At 36.5% G+C, this 23,398-nt stretch overlaps 1 protein-coding gene across 17 annotated transcripts in view; it reads right to left on the bottom strand.

The window, feature by feature from the left end:
• The window catches only part of OSBPL9 (oxysterol binding protein like 9), a 113,225-nt gene that overhangs the window by 46,814 nt on the left and 43,013 nt on the right, over positions 1 to 23,398 (bottom strand). For 7 of the 17 annotated variants that reach the window (XM_036447259.2, XM_036447258.2, XM_036447261.2 and 4 more), the window contains exons 4-5: positions 17,626 to 17,702; positions 1,725 to 1,808 (exon numbers count right to left, since the gene is read on the bottom strand). In XM_036447259.2, coding sequence (XP_036303152.1) covers positions 1,725 to 1,808; positions 17,626 to 17,702 — 161 coding nt within the window. The other 10 variants (XM_036447254.2, XM_036447253.2, XM_036447255.2 and 7 more) reach the window with 7 other exon arrangements.

Raw genomic sequence — 23,398 nt, 5'->3', positions numbered from 1 at the left:
TTTGGCACTTGGGACCCAAGAGGTTGCTGCTCCCCAATTTATAATATTGATGAGCCATAGCTCTGTCTGATTTCTGTTTAAATTCATTTAAAGTTTAAATTAAATGTAACCAATATAGAGAATTAAAGATGAAATGTCCTGTTATGTAAAAGAAGTTAAATTAGAAAAACTGCAATAGAAATCAAATCTAAATCTAATCTTTAAATGAGAACTCTATGCAAAGAAAAAATATTACTTGTGACAAATAATGCTAAACCAAAATAGTCTCTAGTTTTTAAAAACACTTTGCTAATAAAGAAATCTAAAGTGTGTGTGTGTGTGTGTGTGTGTGTGTGTGTGTGTGTGTATATATATATATATAAAGTTTTTATATCAGGATCTATGTAACTAATTTAAAATATATACACAGAGGCACACATCTTGGCCCAACTGAAGGGAAATTTCAAAAATAGTAGAAGAATATCATACTGCCTCAAAACCGTATGAAAGTACTCCCTACTGCCTTTCTAATACTTATGTTGAGCAGTATCACTTTTCTCAGAAGGTACTTCTCAAAGCTAACAAATGTCAGCAAAATTAAATGAATTCCTATTGATGACTTGAGTTGGGACATTAAACACTATTTATACTTTATATATACATACAACTGAACACATCACCTCCATTTTAAAAACAAGGGGGGTATTGCAAGGTATGTCCTTAAAACTGAAGTACACATTAATTGCAGCTACTTTGGGGAGACTCTTTTATTAAATCTAAAATAGTACAGGAGGCAATTTTTAAGATTAAGAACTGTTCATGTAATTCCTGCTGACAGAGAAAGAGTAATGAATAGTGGAAGGAAAGGTGATAAAAGGTGGTTTAAGGTCTTCTGAGGTCAGAATCAGGAAATAAGAAACTTACAGGTAATTTGAGGAACTGAGGAGAATAGCACAAGGAGAAAGGCTATAGATGAATAACATTATAAAAAGAAATTTACAAATGAGTAATTATTTTCACATATCAAATCTTATTTCAGACCTAAACAGTTTGGCTCAGTGGACAGAGCATCAGCCTGCAGACTCAAGGGGCCCAGGTTTGATTCCAGTCGAGGGCATGTACCTTGCTTGCAGGCACATACCCCATGGGGAGTGTGCAGAAGCAGCTGATTGATGTTTCTCTCTCATCAATGTTTCTAACTCTCTATCCCTCTCCTTTCTTCTCTGTAAAAAATCAATAAAATATATATTTTTAAAAAATCTTATTTCACAGCAAAACTAAGGACTAAGTACCCTGGCTATATTCAGTGCTTTCTCTTGTGCAGACAAAATTGTTATAAAGTAAAAATACATTGCAAAAAAGAGAAAAGAAAAATAAATTAGAAATAGAGACATTATTCCATGCCAGTCTCATAGAAAAGTTCAGAATAACATAGAATAAATTATCAGTAGAACTGTAAAAGGAAATAACAGATTAAAATTTTAACAAAGGAAAAACACTCCCCTCCACCCCCCAAAAAACAAGTCTCCCAATGAAAAATAAATGGCATGAATCCAGACAAAAGCAGATGATTGTTAAAAATTAGCAAAGCTACAAAGCCTAAAATTAAAATGAAAACTATGCAGAAATGTCATTTTGATTAAAATATGAGTATTTGGAAAGTTAATGTTCACAATTAGCCATTTCAGATGACATGCATCACAGGTACACTTTCATCCAATGAAAGAAGTATAGCGTATACTTACAATTGAATCACTTACAATTATTTTTGAAAATTCAAGAACTGGAGAGATACCAGAAGACTGGAAAAAAGCAAGTGTGGTACTGATCTTCCATAAAGGTAAGGAAAAAAGAGAATAGAAAGTTACCATGCTGTGAGTGTGACATCAATAATTAAAGGAATAATAAGAGGAAAATCTGTAGTTATACAGAGGAAAAGTAGATACTTGAACAGCAAACGGCAAGTTAAAAAAAGGAAAGAAAAAAAAAAGAACTCCAAACTTAATGGCTTTCTGTTCCTTAGAAATTTGCTAACAAATTGTGTTGTAGGTTTTTTTTTGTTTTGTTTTGTTTTTGAGAAAATACACCATTTTGTCTTCTTACCAAATGATTTAGAACCTAGCTTATTGATTAGGGAGGGGGGAAGCATATTAAAGAAACCAGAAATAGTAATAAAACCATGATTCTATGTGGAGAATACTAGTCTGTGATTTCCTTGGATTATTATAAAGTTAGAAACATTTATAATCCTTAATATCTCTTGTTTATTCACTTTGGCTAAGGAAAGAGTAAGAACTGCTCCCTATTTTAATTCTAAAGAACACCCAGCTATTGATTCATTTGGAGTTCAGATTATCCTAACCAATTAATGTGAATATACTGGTGAAGTTCTTCTCTCCAACTCCACTTTCTCTACTCCACTTCCTCCACTCAAAGTTGTTGGAAAGATAAAATGAAAGGATATGTGTAAAATATCACAACAGTAGGTGTTTTACTTCCTCTGTCTAATTTGGAATGATAAATAACCAAGACTCACCACTGCATCCCAAGGCTTACAGTGGTATCTAACATACAGAAGTAGAACTAAATGAATATTTGATGGATTAAAAAAACAAAATGAACTAATAACTAAATAGTAACACAAAAACATGCAACTTTAATAGAGATCTTTAATCAAGAAAGGATATAAATATAAGTTATATTTAATAGTCCTTTAAAAAAATGAACAGTAAGTTAACTTTGAAGAAGATAATAGTAATCAAAAAGTATGAACAGACAAAACAGTGATAAAGTACAGTCTTGGACACATACAAAATTCCATACGAGATGTTCAGAAAAGTACTGGTATTATGCCTGAATCACAAAAGGTAAATAGCACTGAATTTTTACCTTGTTAACAGAGGCAAATGATATTTAAGAAAGCCTTTTCTTTTCTCATAAAATAATCTGATTTTTGAAAATACTTTAGTTCTTTGAAAAGCAAAATCTTTTATGTTTAAATTTACAGAGAAAATAGCTCATGCATTATATGCATTAACAATATGCATAACATTAAGTTTCTGCTTAAAAAACACACACCACAAAACAAATCTGAATTGCTCATATAGTTGGGACAAAAAGAACTGCTTTGCCAAAGAGAAAGGAGTTACAGACTCCATTGCCAAAATTTATGCACTTTAATTACAACTTTCTGCACAACTGCTTATTCTTTATGATCTCTTCATCTAACACTGACACCATTCTGTGACTTATGGAACAAACCACTAGTATTGATTCCATAAAGTGATTTGGTGACTCACCCACACAAAAAAGGTTTGGAATTGGTACTATCTTCCTCTATTTAAATCACTGATAACTTGTCCTTCCAAAAGCCTTTCCAAATTTATTTAATAAAGCCATATAAAAGTTGTCAAAACTATATAAAACAAAAACTTGGAAGTTTATAAATAAGATGACCAAATATCTTAGTTTGTCTGAAACAGTCCCTGTTTCTGCCTATTGTCTCAGCAAAATTATTAGCAACCTCCTGACTCTAAAAAGTGCCCCAGTTTGGCCAAGAAATTATATGGTCTCTCTTTATAAAGAGGATGTAACTAGTATTTTAGAGATATAAAGGTCTAGAAAGCATATAAGTTGTTTAAGAGGTTTCAGAAAGTAGTAAAATACTTAAAATTAAACAAGAGTTTATAGATTCTGAATGTACAAAGCAAACAAACACACATCTGAATTCAAGTCAATTAATATTAACTTAGTCCTCACCTTTTGCTACATGAGTAATAGAGAAGTTACATTTTAAAAAACTATTTTATTCACAGAGACACACACGGAAACAAAACACATGAAGCATATATGTTACTCCTGGGGAGTGGGATGGAGGGAACGGGGGAACTTGAGACAGTTCTTTATATATTCATGTCATCTGACTTTTTTATAAGTATGCATTTATTTTAATTCAAAAACTTTATGTAAAAAATATTTTGAAACTGCACAGATGATATATTTATTTTTGTTTGTTTGTTTTTTAATTTTGCCCTAGCTGGTTTGGCTCAATGGATAGAGCATCGGCCTGTTGTCTGAAAAGTCCCAGGTTCAATTCTGGTCAAGGGCACATGACTAGGTTGTTTGCTTGGTCCCCAGTGTGGGGCATGCAGAAGATAGCCCATCAGTGATTCTCTCTTATCACTGGCATTTCTACCTCTCTATCCCTTTCCCTTCCTCTCTGAAATCAATAAAAACATATAAAAAAATTTTTTTTTCTAACTTTCAACTTCCAAAATTATCAGCATTATTCTTTTAATATTATCTACAAATGCTAAAGTGTCTTAAGAAAGTAAATTTGGCAATGCTCAAGCTTCTCAGATCCACCTTTCCAAGCAAAATAAAATGTAGCATAATGAATTTATAACATCATTTATAGATACAGTACAACCTAGCAAAAAAGCATTTAAAAATTAACTATCACCACTATACTAGAATAAATGCTGGGAAAACAAAGCAGAATACGTAATTTTTCCCTCACATCCTTCCTGCCAGTAACATAATCATGACTCAACATTCAAAAAGCAAATTCATAAAAAAACAAAAATACCTCCTACGTAATTCCCAACAAAACACTGTCTGACTATGTGACATTGGCAACCAGTCAAAGCTTTTCTTTTCACACGTTAGTTGGTCAGGCTACCAGGAATGTCTTAAAAGGCAGAGGGTACCGTAAGTCATTCCAGGATTTAAATGAGTTCTTACCAGCATGAGATGGAAAAAAATACATTCTTCCCTTCTCCAACCTCAGATTACTGCCTATCATTCAGCTTAACAGGATTTTGGAAAGCAAAAGGTCTCAATATTTATAGGGATCCACACACACAAAAAAATGTTTTAGGTAAGTTTCCTGAAAATTTACTCTATGATTAACTAGAAGAAATTCACATTAAACGCATAAATCCTTAAACTGTGTATCTTAGTAGTTCAAGTTTTGAAATAACTGCAAAATTCTCATTCATAATATAGTCCTTATTGAAAATCTGATTATGTTTTTAAAAATAAAGCCTCACATATTCCTCTAACAAAACTGGATCTCTGTATAGAAAAATATCACATAGAAAAATAATACCCAAAGGAGCCAAATGATACACTAATCAGACCAAGGGTCATTTAGTCCTAAAAGGCTTTTTATCTCACACAAACCAACCAAAACAATAACCATGAAATAAGAACAACAAATTCTATAACTGGTTTGGCATTCATCCTTTAAAAATTATATACCAAAACAGCTTTTGTATATCTGATTTTAGCTTCCAGTAAATATCAAATGGAAGGAAACAGTTTCAGTTATTGCTAAAGCTGTTTAAAGTGTAATACAAAATTACCCTGATTTACTTTAATTCATGTCAGAAATCTATCAAGATGGTCTAAAATACAACCATGGATTCAGGGCCTGTTTTGTTCTCTACAGTATCCCCCTGACCAGTGCTTGGCTTACAGCAAATACTCAACAAAAATGTTAAATGTGAATGAAATAAGAAATTCTGAAATGTGTTTACTTGTTGGCTTTTAAACAAAAGGTAGTCAAGTATAAGAAGTTCTTGCAGATCATAAATAAAGTATTAATGAAAAAAACTTAGTTATTAAAAATGCTTTATTTTATAAGTCTGGATACTGAATTTTTAAAGGCTAATTAAAAGTTTTTAAGAAAAAATGAAAAATTGAATAAGAGGCAAGGTATCGTAAGACCTGGCAATGACAACTAACCTGTCCCTCTAAGAACTCATTCTCTCGTGACAAATCTCATGAGCAGTGCTCATGAGTAATACACATATTACTCTGGGCTTAGAATTCAGCGTTACAATGATTTATTCAGTAGGAATCTCTTATGATTATTGTATCTTCTGGGCGATTTGGGGAAAACCAAGATAAAATAGATATAGACCCTGCCCTAAGAAGTTTCCAATCCATTAGAGGAGATAAACATTTATCTACAAATAACTGGTCCAAGCATGGTAAAATAAGTGTTATGAGAAAAGTACGTACTAAGAGATACCAAGGAGAAAGTTAAAGGGGATGAGTAAGGTTTCACAGAGGTAATTTTTTGAGTTCAGGATTTGGACAGAGATGGGAAGGGGGAACGTATAATATTATAGCAGTGGGCCCCACTGGAAACAGCATAATGAGATGGGTGTCTGAATTTCTACTTAATGTGACTAGAAGAGGGTAGTGTTAGGAAATTAACAAGACATGCTGAAGTGCTCAGAAATTAGGAAAAGGCTGGGTAGCTTTCTTCATCCTAAACTGAAGGAAGAAGGAAGGAAACAATGTTAACCATGGACCAATCAAAGGAGCTACTCAAAGGACACTCTAGTTGTAGGAAATAGCCACTGCTAGAAAAGCATCAAATCAGAAAAGGAGCAAGATTAAATATTTGCAAAGTTTCTCTCTTTCTTCCATCTTCCGTTAACTCTAACCAGAAGCCAGAGGATAAAGGATGCCAGGTGACACAGGCTGTAAAGGTCAGCCTCCTGAAGCTGAGAGCAAAGAAAGGCAGAGAATGAACCTGCAGGAAAATGGAGAATAACCAGGAAAGGCAGGTATCTCCCAGATGCGGGGTTAGAATAAGCACCAAGAGAGACTGGAAAACAGGATGATGCCAAAATGAGGAACAACATTCTCTTGGAGAAGTATAAGATGATATTTTTCAGATACAGATGCTGAAACCAAAATTAGCAGCTAACCTGGAAAAACTACTGGAGTTTGGGGAGTTAAGTAAACCATGGTCGGAGAGCAGCACCTTAGTTCTCTAACAAAAGAATAAAAGAGCAAGAATCATAGGTCTCTAGTCCTAGCTGTTCTATTCTCTAACTGTGTGACCTTGGGCAAGTTACAAGTCTCTGAGTCTATTACCTCCACTATAGAAATAGGTAGAGGTTGAATAAAAATTCCAAGATCCCTTCCAATTTCGGGATTCTATGAAGTCATATCTTCAGATGAACAAGGTGAGTAAACACCTCACCATATTGGAAAAACCTGGCGTCCACTTACTTTTTTAAAAAAGTTCATTTTATTTAAGTAAAGGCAATAAGAACTTATAGGTTCCAATGGCAGCCAAGTCCTCCATGGTATGACAAAAAAATGTTAAAACAATAATAAACTCTATAATTTAGTGTAACCTTGAAACTGAGAAAGACTTAATGCAAGCAGATTTTAAACCCTGGAATACACAGAATACAAACAACTGAGTACGCAGAATAACTTGGTTCGATGGCACATTTTGGAAAAAATAAATAAGTCGCTCATTCAATAAAGAAGCAAAGTTCGTAATTGTGTCTCCTGAAATAAATGAACTCCAATGGAGAAAGGACAAGTTTGGGTCAGTCTTTCTCCCTGACATCCTCTCTCTCACATGTGCAGGCACACACACTCAGCAACACTACTATTCCTTCGTGATACAAATATTCACTGAATATCTGTTATGTGCCAGGTACTATCATCACTTTCAAAGGATATCTTCAAGGACACTACAGATTAATAGCAAATATAATTAATCATTACCTAAACTTCTGGAATGAGCTCGTTTCACCCCTTCCAATTAGTCTCCCCTAATTCTCTAGTTAGCAACAAACTCTTTTTCCTATGATACTATCACAGAATCAGTTTGTGCTGGCACTGCTATTAGCCTTCTTTCAACTACATTAGAGGTCATATAAACTGAGGGGGTGGGCAGCATAACTGCAAATCTGCTCACCATTTATAACATAGTTTTTAAACATTTTTTCCAATCTTGTCTCTCAAGTGTGGCAGCCACTAGGGAGCTTGGTGACTTAGGAAACATCTTTAAAATATATATATAATTTTTTTTTATTGATTTCAGAGAGGAAAGGTGACTTAGGAAACATTTCTAACTTACAGGCATAAACCTAATTCCAGTGCAACTGAGCCAAAAGTTTGCACACTTAGGAAATGATGTGACCTATTTTGACCATTTAAAAAGCACTGAGTACTATGTGCCAAGACTGGACTAAGGACAAAGGCTATGGGGATACAACAAGGAATAAGGACCTCTGGTCTCTAGGAGACTGGAGTATAAGTATTGGATATCAGATATGTGAACAAAAAAAACGTAGAGTGCAATCTAGTGAAGGATGTAATATGGAGATACGAACAAGTGCTGTTGTAGCACACAAAGGTCAAGAGTAATTCTAACTTGCTATGCCTGATGAAAAACAGGAAAAAGTAACAAAGAAAAAATAATACACAAGCTGTGTGTTAAAGGAACAAATGGAAAATTTATCACTTGACACAATTATGTGTAATTATAATTCTAAGTAGAAAGGAAAGGCTGTGGGAAGACAAAAAAAAAAAAAAAAAAAAAAAAAAAAAAAAAAAAGAGCTATGAAAGGCTTGGCTTTATTGTATTTTCAGCCTAAGAACTATTCCTTCAAATGTAATCTTTAAATGTTTACTGAAAAATCTTCCCAAATATAATTTTAGGCTAAGAACATTACAGTAATCATAAAAACTTCTTCTATAGAATGCCCTTAAGTATCAGTTAGTTTAGATACTGATAGAACTTGACATCTCTCCAGGGACATTCTAGAATTTGCTTTTTAGAATAGAAGTCTGATACCCCCTTTCTCAAGCAATAAACTGCAAACCATGCCACCACCAGATTTTCCAATCAGCAGAATATGTTAGTATCACAATGCTCTTTCTGGCTGAACCAAATTTACATTGAACTAAATTCTCTGCAGATCTTCGTTTCAATTGTGGATAGTTAAGTGGTTAGATTATCACACCAAAAACAATCTTTTCACATTAAAAAAAACAACACATACCATCCAGAACTTTAGAAATATCAAAAAGGATGTGACCATAACCTTTGCAGCCTATTTTATGGAGGAGCACCTGATAAAGTCATCTCTGTGAAAACCAAACTCAAGACGATCTGAAAACAGATCCAGCTTCTCTGTTACCTCTTATTTCCCATTTAAGCCTCTCAGAACAAAAATCTGTTTAGTGGTTTATATCTTCTCTGTGCTAGGAAAGGTAATACAGTATCTTTATTTCAGCTGTCTCTTGCTGGACTGCACAAAAGTGGAAAAAAATTAATTAAGTAAAAGCAAATGATATGTTAATATTATTCATTAAAGGGCTTTATCACCTGCTCAGTTCAATACAGGCAATATTCTGAGAGATGATGATTCACAGATAGTGGATGAGAATTTCCAAGTTAAAATTCCCTACAAAAGCTCTTAAAACAGCAACTACTATTATAAGATTCCTCTCAGTTTCTCCACTGAAACTTGGAAAATAATTACTTGATTTTTAATTTCCTACATAGCTAGAAGTAAACAATTTAATCAACAAGCAAAACCACATTACTTCCAATTAGCAAAACGAAGTTCAATACATCTCTCACTGATTCATAGCAAAACAGAGTATGAACAAAAAAAATACATGATTCCAAACATGCTTCCTAGTCTATTCATTATTCTTAACTTTCCATAACTAAGCTGTGCTGAGAACCTAAACCTAGCCCCATACAACTGTTCCAAAGCTTTCAATATTTTTGCACAAGCTACCCAAAAAGCACAAAACCCGCGCGCGCGCGCACACACACACAACACCCATTATCATTACACAACCCCAAAACTAGGCCAGGTAAGAACACAATCCCAAAAATAAAACAGAAAATGGCCCGCAACTGGAGATTCCATTAATGGGCTACTGGTCAAATTAGGCTTTCACATTAAGAGAAAGCTTAACTTTTGTGTTTAAAATAAACATCTTCAGACAGCATTCGAAGGAAGAGTTCCAAAAAATGAATCGAAACAGAGAAGATCCTCCCCAATCTGGTTTGGTGGCGAGTGACTGGGTGGAACAGGAGGCCCCAACCTCAGCCTCCAACTCCTGCGGCGAGGAAGTGAGTGCTGCCCGGGAAGAGGCCCGGGCGGCCACGTCGTCCTACTCACCCCGGAGGGCGCGGGCAGGAGGCAGGAGAGCGCGACTTGGGCGCCCACGGCCCCGGGCGCTCAGGGGTGAGGGCCGGCCCCTCTCCCGGACCCTAGCGGTCTACTCACTCCGCAACTGGCCAGCAAGTAAGCCATTCGCCAGGCCCCCGCCCTCGGTGCCTCCAGGGGAGGGAGCCGGGGCCGCTGCAAGCACCCCTCCGCTCCCCACCGCGCAGGGCTCCCGGGCGGTCGGCGTGGCCGGGTCCAGCCGGCCTCTCGGCCACCCCTTCACCCCTACCCTGCCCCGTCCCGCCCCGCTCGGCCTACGGGCCGCCCCGATTGGCTGGGCCTGTCGCTCCTGGCAAAGAGACCCCTGGCGATTGGCCATGGGGCACCTGCTGTAGGAGGTGGGAGGCTGACGATTGGTCAGGCCAGTTTTGGGAGAGGCGGGAGGGCCGGCCACCAGCGGGGGGCACGTAAGGCTGGGCTTTGGGGCTCCCGGCCCCGCCCAGCCCGGATCTGGCCAGGGGCCGCCACGCCCACACCTCCGACAGGCGACCGCCGCCCCCCGGAGAGAGCTCAGCGAGGCGGTTCCAATCGCGTGGCGACTACGTGAGAACCGGGTCACAGACTCACAGATGTCAACGTGCTTTACACACATATGGAGGCGGCTTCCAGCTTACCACCTCCAGATATTTAGTCAGCTGTGGGGCGCCTTTGCTTCCGGAAAGTTGTTTGTTTCGCCTGCCGGGGAAGGCTGAAGAGGGGGAGGGAGAGAGGGGGGAGGAGACACAGTAACGTAAACAAAAGCATTGGTGCCTGTTTTACTCAAAACTCCAGGGAAACAGCATGGGTCTGCTGCTGTGCTACAGCTCCATAAGGCATGTAGGTGGCTTGTGAAGATGCTTCAGGAATCCAAAGGTCTTCACTTCAAATTCTGGTACCCCCTACAACAACTAGCATAGCACAAATTGCACAAAAGGCTCAATAAATGCTTGCTGAACTCCGTGTTAAAGATACCTTCAGTTTATTTGATGTAAGTTTTTTCAAAATGTACAACATAAACACTCCCTTCTTCCTGCATGCAGTCCTCAAAAGTCTGGTCCTCTTCCAGAGTTCCTTATCTCAGTAAACAAAACCACTACCATCCACTCTAATATGCTATCCATAAACCAAGCAGCCCTTACTGCCTTCCTCATTTCACATTCAATCCATCACCAAGTACTGTCATTTTTACCTCCTAAATACTTTATCAGTTCTGTCTACATTTCTCCATCAACACCACACAATTACAGGTCCAGGCCGCTTGCAATAATCTTAGCGAAGTCTTCCTGAATCTACCCTAGCTCCTCCAATTTCATTACACTCTCAACACCCCAAGTCCCCAGTTAAAGAAATTCAACTGCTTTTCACTGTACTTAGGATACAGGTCAGTCTTTAATAATGGCCTACAAGGTTTAGCCCTACCTGCCTGCCTGCTCCATCGTATACCTTCCACTCTCTCATTTTGTAAATCCTCACACAAGGATATTTTCCCCCTCATTGATTTTAGAGAGAATGGAAAGGAGAGGGAGAGACAGAGAGAAACATCGATGTGAGAGAGACATATTGATTGGTTGCTTCCTGCATGCACCTGGCCGGGGAACTTGCAACTTAGGTACTGCCCTTGATAGGCATCAAACCCAGGGCCCTTCTATCTCCGGGCTGATGCTATATCTACTGAGCCAAACCGACTAGGGATCCACTCCCTCATTTTCTGTACTTCAACACAATGACCTTTTTCAAGTTTCCACAATTTGCCACCTCGAGACCTTGGCACATACTTTTATTTCTGTCTTTTACACTTTTTCCCTTGACACTAATCCCAACCTTCACTTAATTTACTTCTACTCATCATCATCTCCTCCTTGTCTATGTGAATTCTTCCTATTATGTTCTCACAGCTCAAGCAACTCTCCTATGTGAAACTTACCATAGCTATTTTACATGTATTTGAGTTATTCCTTTTTAATTAACTTCATTGAATTTGAATACAATAAAATGCATCCATTTTAGATGTACAATTCAATATATTTTGATAAGTTTATGCACACATGTAACCATCAAGTAAGACATAGAATATTCCCATCGTCATGAAATTTCCCAGTGCTCCTTAAGCAGTCAATCCCTCCAAACACTGTTCTGCTTTCTATTTGCATTATTATTTTTAAAAATTTTTGTTCAATTTACTTAAACTAAAAAAAAAGAAAACATTTTCACACCTTTTCCCCACCTGTCCCCAATCCCATCTCTTGCAACCACCAATTGATTTTCTATATCTATTAGCTTGTTGGTTTTTTTAATTTAGTCTATCTCTATGACTTATTTCACTTAGCATAATGACCTCCAGATCCATCCATATTGTCTCAGATGACAAGATTTCATTTTTTTTTTTTTTTTGTGGTTAAATACCGTTTCCCCGAAAATAAGACAGTGTCTTATATTAATTTTTTTCTCCCAAAGTTGCATTAGGTCTTATTTTCAGAGGATGCCTTATCTTTCCATGCGCTAGGTCTTATTTTCGGAGCATGTCTTATTTTCAGGGAAACACGGTAATATTCTGTATTGTGTGTGTGTGTGTGTGTGTGTGTGTGTGTGTGTGTGTGTGTGTATTACAATTTCTTTATCCATCCATCCTTCAATAGACATTTAGGTTGTTTCCATATCTTGGCTATTGTAAATAATGCTGCAATGAACATGGGGTGCATTTTTAAAATTAGTGCTTTTGCTTTCTTCAGATAAATACCCAGAAGTGAAATTACTGAATCATATGGAGGTTCTGTATTTAATTTTTAAGGAACAACCATACTGTTTTCCATAGTGGTTGCACAACAGTGCACAAGAGATCCCTTATCTCCACAACCTCACCAACATTTGTTATTTCTTGTTTTTTGTTTTTAAAGAATTCTAACCATGCTAAGAAGTGTGAATTGATCTCTCACTGTGGTTTGGATTTGCATTCCCCAGATCTTTAACAATGTTGAGCATGTTTTCATGTATCTGGTGGCTATCTGTATGTCTTCTCTGGAAAAATATCTATTCAGATTTACTGCTCATTTTTAATCAGGTTATTTGTTTTATTTCCATTATTCTTTGATAAATGTTTATTCACCACCAGACTGTAAGCTCAATGTGTATCTGATTTTGTTAAACATCAGATCCTCAGTTATTTAGCCAAATGTCTGGATCTCATATGGGAATAGATTTTGAAGATAAGTAATTCTGGGATAAATATTAAACTCCAAACAGTAATGTAGAAAAAAACATTCATTTTGCCAGATGGACATGTTCAATATCCAACAACTTACAATGACACCCTTTTAAATTTTCTTTAGTCTGTGCTTTTCTAGCAGCTAATTTTGTACCTGAGCAAGCCAAAGGACTTAATATTAGCTGACCACACAGTTCTCCAGGCCAGGGGAAAAAAGCCTACATCTCTAATTCTGTCTATGTATTGTATTGTTTGACCCTTATATAAGAGACAGAGTACTTATTTATATAACTCTTGCTTAGCAGTTCTTTCATGTGCTTAGGCCTTATCTCCCCAACTAGACAAGATGGGGTAGGTCATCAAGGACTTTGTATTTAACAGTGTCTTTCCAAGTGTTATTTTTTGTTAAAGTATCCTCCAAATCTTCCATCATCACCATCATAGATCACTAGTTTCTAAATCTAATGCACTGTTGTTTTGATAGTTTAATGTAAATAGTAGAGTAAAAATTTAATTGGATAATTTGGATACAATTATCAGTTTTTTATTGATAGGTTCAAGTGTTAAGATTAAGAGTGATGACAATTGAGAATATGATTTATGACAGTCCCTTAATGAGTTTTCTTCAATTGCGTATATATTTAAAGAGGTCACAGCTATAGTCCACAGTTTCATACTAGAGATAACTATCTGCTATAGATACATAGTTCTCATTTTCCTAATCCTTGTGTAAAGTTAATGTACATAAAAGATGTAGCATTTATAATGAAGAGTAACTGCACAATACAAGTCAACTTTACTGATTTTATTCCAAGAAACTGTAGGACTTCTAAGCAAATTTGGGAACTCCATGTTTTTAAAGAAATCTACAAATTATTTTAGAAAAAAGTTAAGTGATCAATGCCTTAAACCTATATATGACAACTGAATACCTACTCATTTATTAAAGGATCTTCAATCCTTATTTTTGAACTATATAACCAAATGATTAAATTAAACTGGCACTTGTTGTTCAGGATGAAAAACAGACTATAGTGATCAAGTATAAAAAAAAACTAATCATACTGTACACTCACCTTAAACTTATATAGTAATGTATGTCAGTTTTTTCTCAATAAAACTAGAAAAACATACAAGAAAAACTAAAAAAAAAAAAAAAAAAAAAAAACCCACAAAATTCTAAATTTCCCTCGACTGCATCTCACCAAATGCAGACTGTTTTACATAAAATAATTTGAGAAAAATATTAACACTAAGATTCAGAGTGAGGGGGTATTTAATATGACAAGAAGTCTATTGAGTAAAAAATATGCCAATTTTACCTATAGTTTTAAAGATGCAAAGAACATTTTATACAGAATTCAAGTATTATGTACTACTAACAAAAATATTATTTCAGCCAGAGTCCACTAATATTTACCTAAAATCACATCCTCCTATGTCATCTCAGACATAGATGACAAATATTTTTGATAGAAATAGGAGAGAAAAAAGGACTTGTATGCATGCATATAAGCATTACCAATGGACACGGAGTCTAGGGAGGTAAGGGCATGTGCTGGAGGATGGAAGTGACCAGAAAGAGGTTAATGAAGGAAAACATATATATATATATATATATATTGTAATAGCTGTGTATGGGCTGGGGTGGGGGGGAGAAGGGGCGCGCGGGGAACGTTCCTTGAAATATTAGGGGGACCACTCTGTAAAGTATATGATTGTCTAACCACTATGTTGTGTACCTGAAACTAATTCTGAATAATACTGAATATGAACTATAATGGAAAAATTGTATATTATGTTTTTCATCATTATCATAAAAAAATAAAATAAATAAAAAGCATAGCTCATACAGTAATTTGTAATCTCCTAAATTAGCTTGTATTCATTTCTTAATCTCTTAATAACCATATCTTGGAATAATGTTTTTTAAGCTTCTATTTGAACACTTTCAAGTGATGGGGAGCTCCCCATGTTGTAGGATGCCCTATTGTGGCTTGTCTTTTCAAGCCAATTCCTGGTATGGGACAAAGATAAATAGAGAGAAAGGGCCATAAAAGATCAGTTTTCTATAATTCAATCCTATAAGTCAAAACAAAATCCTATGTATGCCACAATATAAGCTCTTTCATTGAAGAATTAACACAGAAAACTATCTTCAGTATGGCAGAGTAGACATTTGGTGTTTCTGTCACCCAGCATCTTTTGTTCCTTATTCTCACTTTACAGGGGCGTGGGGGAAACCACAACCATCTTCCACCCCATCAGCAATGTGTTCTGAAGAAGCAGATAACATACTGCATGACTACGAAACTGTGGTTGGTCAGGATTGGGAAAATGACTGATGATGATCAGCACAAATCCTATTAATCCTATCACATCTAGAAAGTTCCAACAAGAGTAAGATGAAATTGTTGCAAACACCTTAACACCAAAAAAAAAGAGAACCTAACTAAAAACGAAGCCAACCTAAAACACGAACCAAGAAATGGAGAAGGGGGGTCTGGGTCCTCATGACATTGTTTAAGTGCCTACTTCAAACCATACTTAAGCGAGATTTGCTTTTTTTTTTTTTTTTTTTTAGCCAGTTTGGGTTTTTTCTTTCCCTTTCATCTCAAAGAGTACTATCCAACACATATGGTAATTGCCAAATCCGTTAACAAAAATCTGTCAACTTCTCAGCACATATCTGTTGTCAATGCTTTTTATGTAATTTGGTTATATCAATAACCAACTATAGGTACTAAATTTAAAAAAGGAATCTGACACATTTTAACATAGCACTTCCCTTCAACATTGCCTTACACTGTCTTGTTTCTAAACAAAAACAGAAAGCACAAGAAAATGACTACAACTTTACTATCTACTAGAGGCCCAATGCACAAAATTCCTGCATGGGGGCAGCGGAGGGGTCTAATCAGCCTGGCCTGAGCCCACTCACATTCCAGGACCCTTCAGGGGATATCTGACTACCGGCCTAGGCCCACTCTCCACTCCCACCACTGCCACTTCGCTGGCCAGCCATGAATCCAGCTTCTGGCTCCTGGCGGACAGTGTGCATCAAAGTGATTGGTTGTTCTGGTCATTCCACCATAAAGGTCATTTAGGCTCTTATTATATAGACTAGAGGCCTGGTGCACGAAATTCGGCAGGGGGTCCCCTCAGCCCAGCCTGCATTCTCTCTAATCCAGGACCGCTCAGGGGATGTCCGACTGCTGGTTTAGGCCCAATCCCAGGGATCAAGTCTAAACTGACAGTCAGACATCCCTCTCACAATCCTGGACTGCTGGCTCCTAACTGCACACCTGCCTGCCTGCCTGCCTGCCTGATTGCCCCTACTTGCACCCACTGCCAGCCTGATCACCCTTAACTGCCTCTGCCTGCCGACCTGAAGGCTCCTAACTGCTCCCCCCGCCAGCCTGGTTGCCCCTTACTGGCCCCCCTGCCTGCCTGATGGTCCACAAATGCCCCCCTCACTGGCCTGGTCTCCCCCAACTGCCCCCCCCCCCCCACTGGCCTGGTTGCCCCACGCAGCGTGCTGTTCAGTCATTTGGTCATCCCTCACTAACCCCACTGCCGGCCTGGTCGCCCCACACAGCCCATGTTCAGTCATCCGTCCGGTTGTTTCGGTTGTGATGGCCCCTGGCTTTTTATATAGTGAAATTATACATAAAAGGCTAAGTGACCCACCATTCATCTGTTCGACCATCCATTCAACCAACCAGCCGGTATATATGACATGCACTGATATTTAAAAATAAACATTGACTCGCCCATGCGCAGTATTTGTCCCTGTCTGACACTGGCCTCCCATTTAAATTAATTCAAAGACAGTTTCCCATGATGCCAACATTTGTTTTTACTATTAATAAATCACAAGGACAAACTCTAGACAGAGTAGGAATATTCCTACCTGAACCTGTTTTTGGACATGATCAGTTATATGTTGCTTTCTCTTGACGTCAAAGTTGTAAAAACTTCATCACAAGGAAAATTAGTCAAGCACTCTAAAAGTGTTTTCACTCTTAATTTGGTATACAGGAAGACATTAGAATGAGTTTAATCAATTTACCAGACATTGTTTTTATCAATCTTCTTATATCATATTTTTGTTTATTTTTTATCATGTTTTTGTTTTTTATGTCTTTATTGTTGCTATGTTGTTATTGTTTATTAATCAATTTATACATTATTTTCATATACATTTTACTAATTTTCTTTACTCTCTGACACTATAGAAAAATGGCAAATAGTAATATTAAAATATTTCTTCTACTTAATTTCCTTTCAATGTGTATGAATCCATGTACTGGACCACTAGTATATTATAACACTGTAAATGCAAGAATAAGTGACTCAGAAATGAAAAGTTTTCATTACATCATATCACAGTTATTTGAGAAAACAGCAAACAAAAACTAATGTACTATCCACAAGCCATATATAGGTTCTTACTTGAAGCTGAAGAGTATGCCGAAGAATTGTTTCTTCTAAGGCATGGATCCACTTCTCTCGCTCATCAGCATCACGAGCTAGAATAAAAGTTACAAAAATTAAAATATTAACTTCTACAGTATAGCTCTGTAATATTGAAAGTAAAATCTTAAACCATGATGCTAATAAGAGGCTATTAGTTGTGCATTTCCTTACTAGAATTACCCTTCTATCCTTTCTAAATATGCAATCTACTCATTGCAATTTCAAACTATGTTCAGTAATAGCCAACCTTACCTTTCCACTGAGAACTAGAAAAGCTGGAATAATTATTTAAAAACAACTGGCTGAAGCTATCAGAAAAAAATTGTAGTAAAGAATTAACAGAGCAAGATCTAGGAGAAGACAAACATCCAGAAGATAAGCCTGGTATTTAGGGCTACTATTCTAGCAGAACTGTAAATTCCAGGAGAGGAATTGTGACTAAGCAATTACTCAAAAGCCTTGCCAGTATGTGTGTAGGCGGTATATAAGAACCCCTATGTACTTTCTATTCAATTTTCCTGTGAACCTAAAACGGCTCTAAAAATAAAATCTATTTAAAAATAAAAATACAGAGGGGACAAATGGTGATGGACAGAGAGTTGACTTGGGGGGTGGACACACAATTTAGTATCCAGATGACGTGTAATGGAATTGTGCACCTGAAACCTGTATAATTTTGTTAACCAAGGTCACCCCAATAAACTCAATAAAAAGTAAAAATAAATAAAAGAGACCCCAGAGAGCTTTCTCACCCCTCTACCACGAGTGGATTCAATGAGAAGATGCCCATCTACCAGGAAACACATCCTCACTCAACACTAAATCTGCTGGCACTTTGATCTTGGACTTCCTATCCTCTAGAACTGGGAGAAATTTCTGTTTTCTATACACTAAAAACAAACAGCCTTGTAAGGCCAAAAGTTGGAGAACGTGGCCCACCAACTTTGAGGACTTGCATGTTTTGATTGGGACCTCAAAGGGTTGCACCTTGAGATTAAGAATAAAGCAGGCCGGGTGGCTCAGCTAATTAGAGCATCTCCAGTGCACTGGAAGGCTGCGGGTTTGATTCCTGGTCAAGGGCTCATACCAGGGTTGTGGGTTAGATTCCTGGCCGGCATATGCTGGAGGCAACCAATTGATGACATGTTGATATTTCTCTCCTCATTCCCTCCCTCCCTTTCTTTCTTCCTTTCAGTGTATATCTGCATGAAATTGTAATTTCTTTATATACTTTAACCAAAACAAAATAGCACAAAAGTCTGAATGCAGAATCCAGCTATCTTCCATTAAGCCAAACATTTAAAAAGTTAAAAAAATGTTAAAAGATGTCATTCTTCTGAGGGTTTTTTTGTGTGTGTTTACTTGCTTGCTTATTTAGGAAAATGACTACTTCCTCATAAGATGTTACTAGTATAATTAGTTTGTTATTGACATATTAAGTCAGGACTGGGGAAACTTTTTTTTCTGCCAAGGGCCATTTGGATATTTATAACATATTTCAATTAATATTATTCACTTAATACAAGTGTACATTGCTATGAAAAAACTCCTAAATTTATTGAATTTTGAGTCCACCTGCAGTTGCCTAGGCAGGGCCAGACCAAATGATTTCACAGGCCTTATACGTCCCAGACATTCCCACCCTGGTTTTAAGTCAATAAATAAATAATTTTTTAATCCCTCAGTTTTCATTTTTAACCTGATAAATACCAGATTTAACTCATTAAACAAAAGCTCTTTGGAGTCCTCAATAAATTTGGAAAGGGGTCCTGAGACTAAAAAGTTTGAGAACCACTATTATATATTATATGTGACATCTTATTTGATTACTTATTGATTTCCTCTTCTACCAGAATGAAAGCTTCTAGAAGTCAGAAGTTTGTTGACTTATTCGTTGTTGTATCTCTAGAACTTGGCAAAGCACCTTGCATGTTTTATAGGTAGTCATTATATATTTGAGAGGGGGTACATGATGGGTAGCTAAAAGGATGCTGAATAAAAACCTTCCATTTAGATAATTAAGTGATTGGAAGTGCCGCTGATTATAATTTGTAACCAGTTTGGACAGGATGATCAGAGGGTGTTTTTGTTCTTTTTAATCCTCACCTGACATGCTTTTATTAATTTTAGAGACAGAAAACCATTGATGTGAGAGCAAAACATCCATCAGTTGCCTCTTACATATGCCCCAACTGGGGATCAAACCTGCAACCTTCTGGTGTACTGGATGATGCTCCAACCAACTGAGCCACTCCAGCCATGGCAGACGGTATTTTTTAAAGAAGGTAATAAAGAGGTGTGGAGAGAAAAATGCCAATTCATATGAGTCTAAATCTAAAATAATATCAACCAATGTTTTGATGTTTAAAAGATTTAAGAGCCATAGTTTAAATAGACTGCTTATTGTAATTAGAAAAGTAATGACATCAGATTAGAGAATGATCTATGCACTTTATTATACTATCAACACATCTATAACACTATAATGCTCATTATTTTTACTTTTTTTTCCCCTTCCATGGCTCAGCTGCATATTCCCTGAGGTTGGGATGGAATCTGATGCATAATTTCTTAATATGCTTGGCATATTCTTAGCAACTAACTGAAACTTGTAATTACCAGACAAATAATATTTTTGTCATCTTTTCAAATGATAAGAAATCTCCTGACCAGCATATACTAAAAACTGACCACCCAACCCCATCATATTCCCCATATTCATTTCTCCCCTGTACTTACCCTATACACACACACACACTTTTAAATTATAGTCTGCTGCCACTGGAATCTTTATTTGCTTTATTTATTGGTATATCCCAAGCTCCTAGAATCATGCCAGGCAAACAAGTGCTCAATAAATATTTATTGAATGAGAAATAATGATCCATTGATTTCATTATTTAGGTATGGTTCCATTTTTATATTTTGAATATATAAATAGGTTGGATTTCCTAAGAAATCATTATTTTTGCTTTTAGTATGAATTCAGTGGCATTTCCCCACTTAACACCTACTGAAATTATAACAGATATTTAGAGAATTAGTTGTAGTAATTATACTTCCCTTACATGAAGTCTAAATGGTTATTTATTTTGTTTTTACTTGAGAAGAAGTTATCACATAAAAATCAAAAATACGAAACTGCAGAAGGAAATTTTTTAAGTCAATAATCAATGTAAGATAATGGAATCTTTTTTACTAATGATAATGCTGAAATGGTTGTTTTTAAAGCAAAAGACACAAGCAGGCAACTATGGGTTAGTCTAGGTACTGCCTATTCTTCTAAATGATTAATGATGCAGATGTGCCACGCAGAGCTGATTCATGTTAATGCAGTAGGGCAATGCTGCCCTATATATTTGATCAATATAACCTTTCTGAATTAAATACTTCCCTTCAGCACTGGGCTGATTTGTAGTAATTCTACATTTTAATAAATGAGCAAGCTCTAATGGACTGAGTTGAAAAGGTCAGCTATCAGACCAACCTGAGATGCCTTCCACTAAGACTTCTACAGTTTCTGGAGATTCTTTTAATTTAAACATTTTTTAATGCTTAAAATGTTTAATATTTTTAATGCAACTTGTATTGATTTATAAGTATATCAAATATATTTCCAAACATATTTCATACTTGAAATCATTTTGGGTAACACACTGCTTAAATGATGTCTTCAGTCAAGTCCTTTGAAAGTGAAGGTTTATTTTATGTAGAACTAATCACATACTTATCCTTATTTTCATCTTTAAAAAATTTAGATTTCTCACAACAGGTTTGCTTAAGGGCAAGACAACCTTTCTAGACAGGTTAAGACATAATAAGAGACAATCTCAGATCAAGGCCTGGTCACTTGACTCTCTGTGTCTCAATTCTGTCATATATAAATTGGGAGTAATTCCATCTAATATATAAGTTGTTAAGAGAATAAAGTGGAACAATATCTGTGTGAGATCACTGGATGTTGTAGACCAATGGTTCTACTATAATAAATACATCAGAAATACTAAAGAGGGCCCATTCCCAAAGTTTCTGAGTCAGCAAGTCTGGGTTAGAGATTCTTTCTAACAAGTTCCCAGGTGATGCTGATCTTACTGGTTTGGGACCACACTTCAAAGACTATGGATCTAGCCAGATCTGGGCAATAATCCACTAATCCTGGGTGCTTTGCTTCTCTGAACCTGCTTCTCTATTCTAAAACTAGAAATAAAACCACTTCATTGCTGTGGAGTTTAATCTGGAGATTTAACACATATATACTCAAACTTCCACTCACACACCAAAAATTTGGATTTCTGGCTTCACTTTAAAAACTTTACAATCTGGCAACATTGGACAAGCATTACCGAAAACCTAAACTGTCTAGAACTAAGTAGCAGCTGCCTTTTCAAACAGGGCATGGGCTCTCTAAATTGCTAGGGTCTTCATTCAGCTTTAAATCTTCTCATTTACTAGCCCTTAGCATACAAATGTTCAACTTCTGGTTCCCCTACCAGCAATATCCTGACAACCACAAATCTTCTCCAGCCCAGATTCAGATCCAATTGCCATCACCATCTACTGTACATTTGTGTGTCCCACAGACCCCTCAAACATAAGAGATTCCTGGATTTTCTATTTCAGATGTTGACAACATCCAAATAGTGAGTCAACACAAAATGGTCATCTTTACTACTCTCATTCTCTCACCTCCAATTTCCAATCAATCACGAGTCCCTATAGATTTATCTCCTAAAATTCTCAAGTCTATTTCCTTTTCTCCTGTTCCATTACCACTGCTTTCATCCATTCGGAGCCTCATTAACAATTACAGCTATTTATTACCTAAACCCTTGTCTTATTCTGTCTCTTTTCTGCTTAAAATCCTGCTTTATTGGCTTCTCACTGACCTCAGGATAAAAATATAACCTTTTTATATCAGTTACCTCTGCATATCGTTACAGCCTCACCCCTGCCCCCCCCAATGTTCTAATAGTACCAAACATTCACAGTTTGTGAACACTCTGGCAGGGTCATATTTTCATAACTCTGCACATGCTACAACCCCTTCCCCCCCATTTGACAAGCTTCTGTTCAGTCTTCAGAACTCTATTTGATAGAAAAGGTAATGAAGGAGAGAAAGGAGACAGCACCTCATGACAGGAAACTTTTAATTTTTACATTCTATACTTCTGAACAACTTGAAATTTTAAGCACTATTATGATTTTTACTTTTGATTATTTTAAAAAATTACTTGGAAACAAGAAAAAAACTATTCTTTTGTGAAGCACTGAATGACTGACTCTCCGTTGTATTTAGTGCCCTATACACATTTCTACTGCTACAGCAATTTCACATTATAATTATTTCCTTACATGCTCCTTGACATCATGGTCTATGTCTTACCTGTATACGCCAGGTTCTGAACACATACTACACATACAATAAATGTTTGAATTCAACAGCCAGACAATATCAAAGCTGCTTTCCACCCAATGTCTAATGAATCTATAAATGCAAACAACTTTGGCTGACAGGAAAAGAGATCATTTTTGCCCTTGCTCAAAAAAAAAGAGCCAGTTCATAAAGATAATTTGGCAAGTACTTTCTTTTTAGTATTTCTTTAAAAGGTATAGAATAAAGTTGTAGTTTTCAAACTTTTTAAAACCTCTAACATGCTAGAACTGAAATTCAATTATTGCCTATTCAAAACTGAAGTTAACTACAATTAAGGATTTTAAGGCATCCTACCTAATAAAAGAGTAATATGCA

This window comes from Pipistrellus kuhlii, unplaced genomic scaffold (genome assembly GCF_014108245.1).
Source record: "Pipistrellus kuhlii isolate mPipKuh1 unplaced genomic scaffold, mPipKuh1.p scaffold_m20_p_2, whole genome shotgun sequence".
Lineage (NCBI taxonomy): Eukaryota > Metazoa > Chordata > Mammalia > Chiroptera > Vespertilionidae > Pipistrellus > Pipistrellus kuhlii.
Note: the sequence above shows the minus strand (reverse complement) of the source record. Positions and strands in the feature narration are given on the sequence as shown.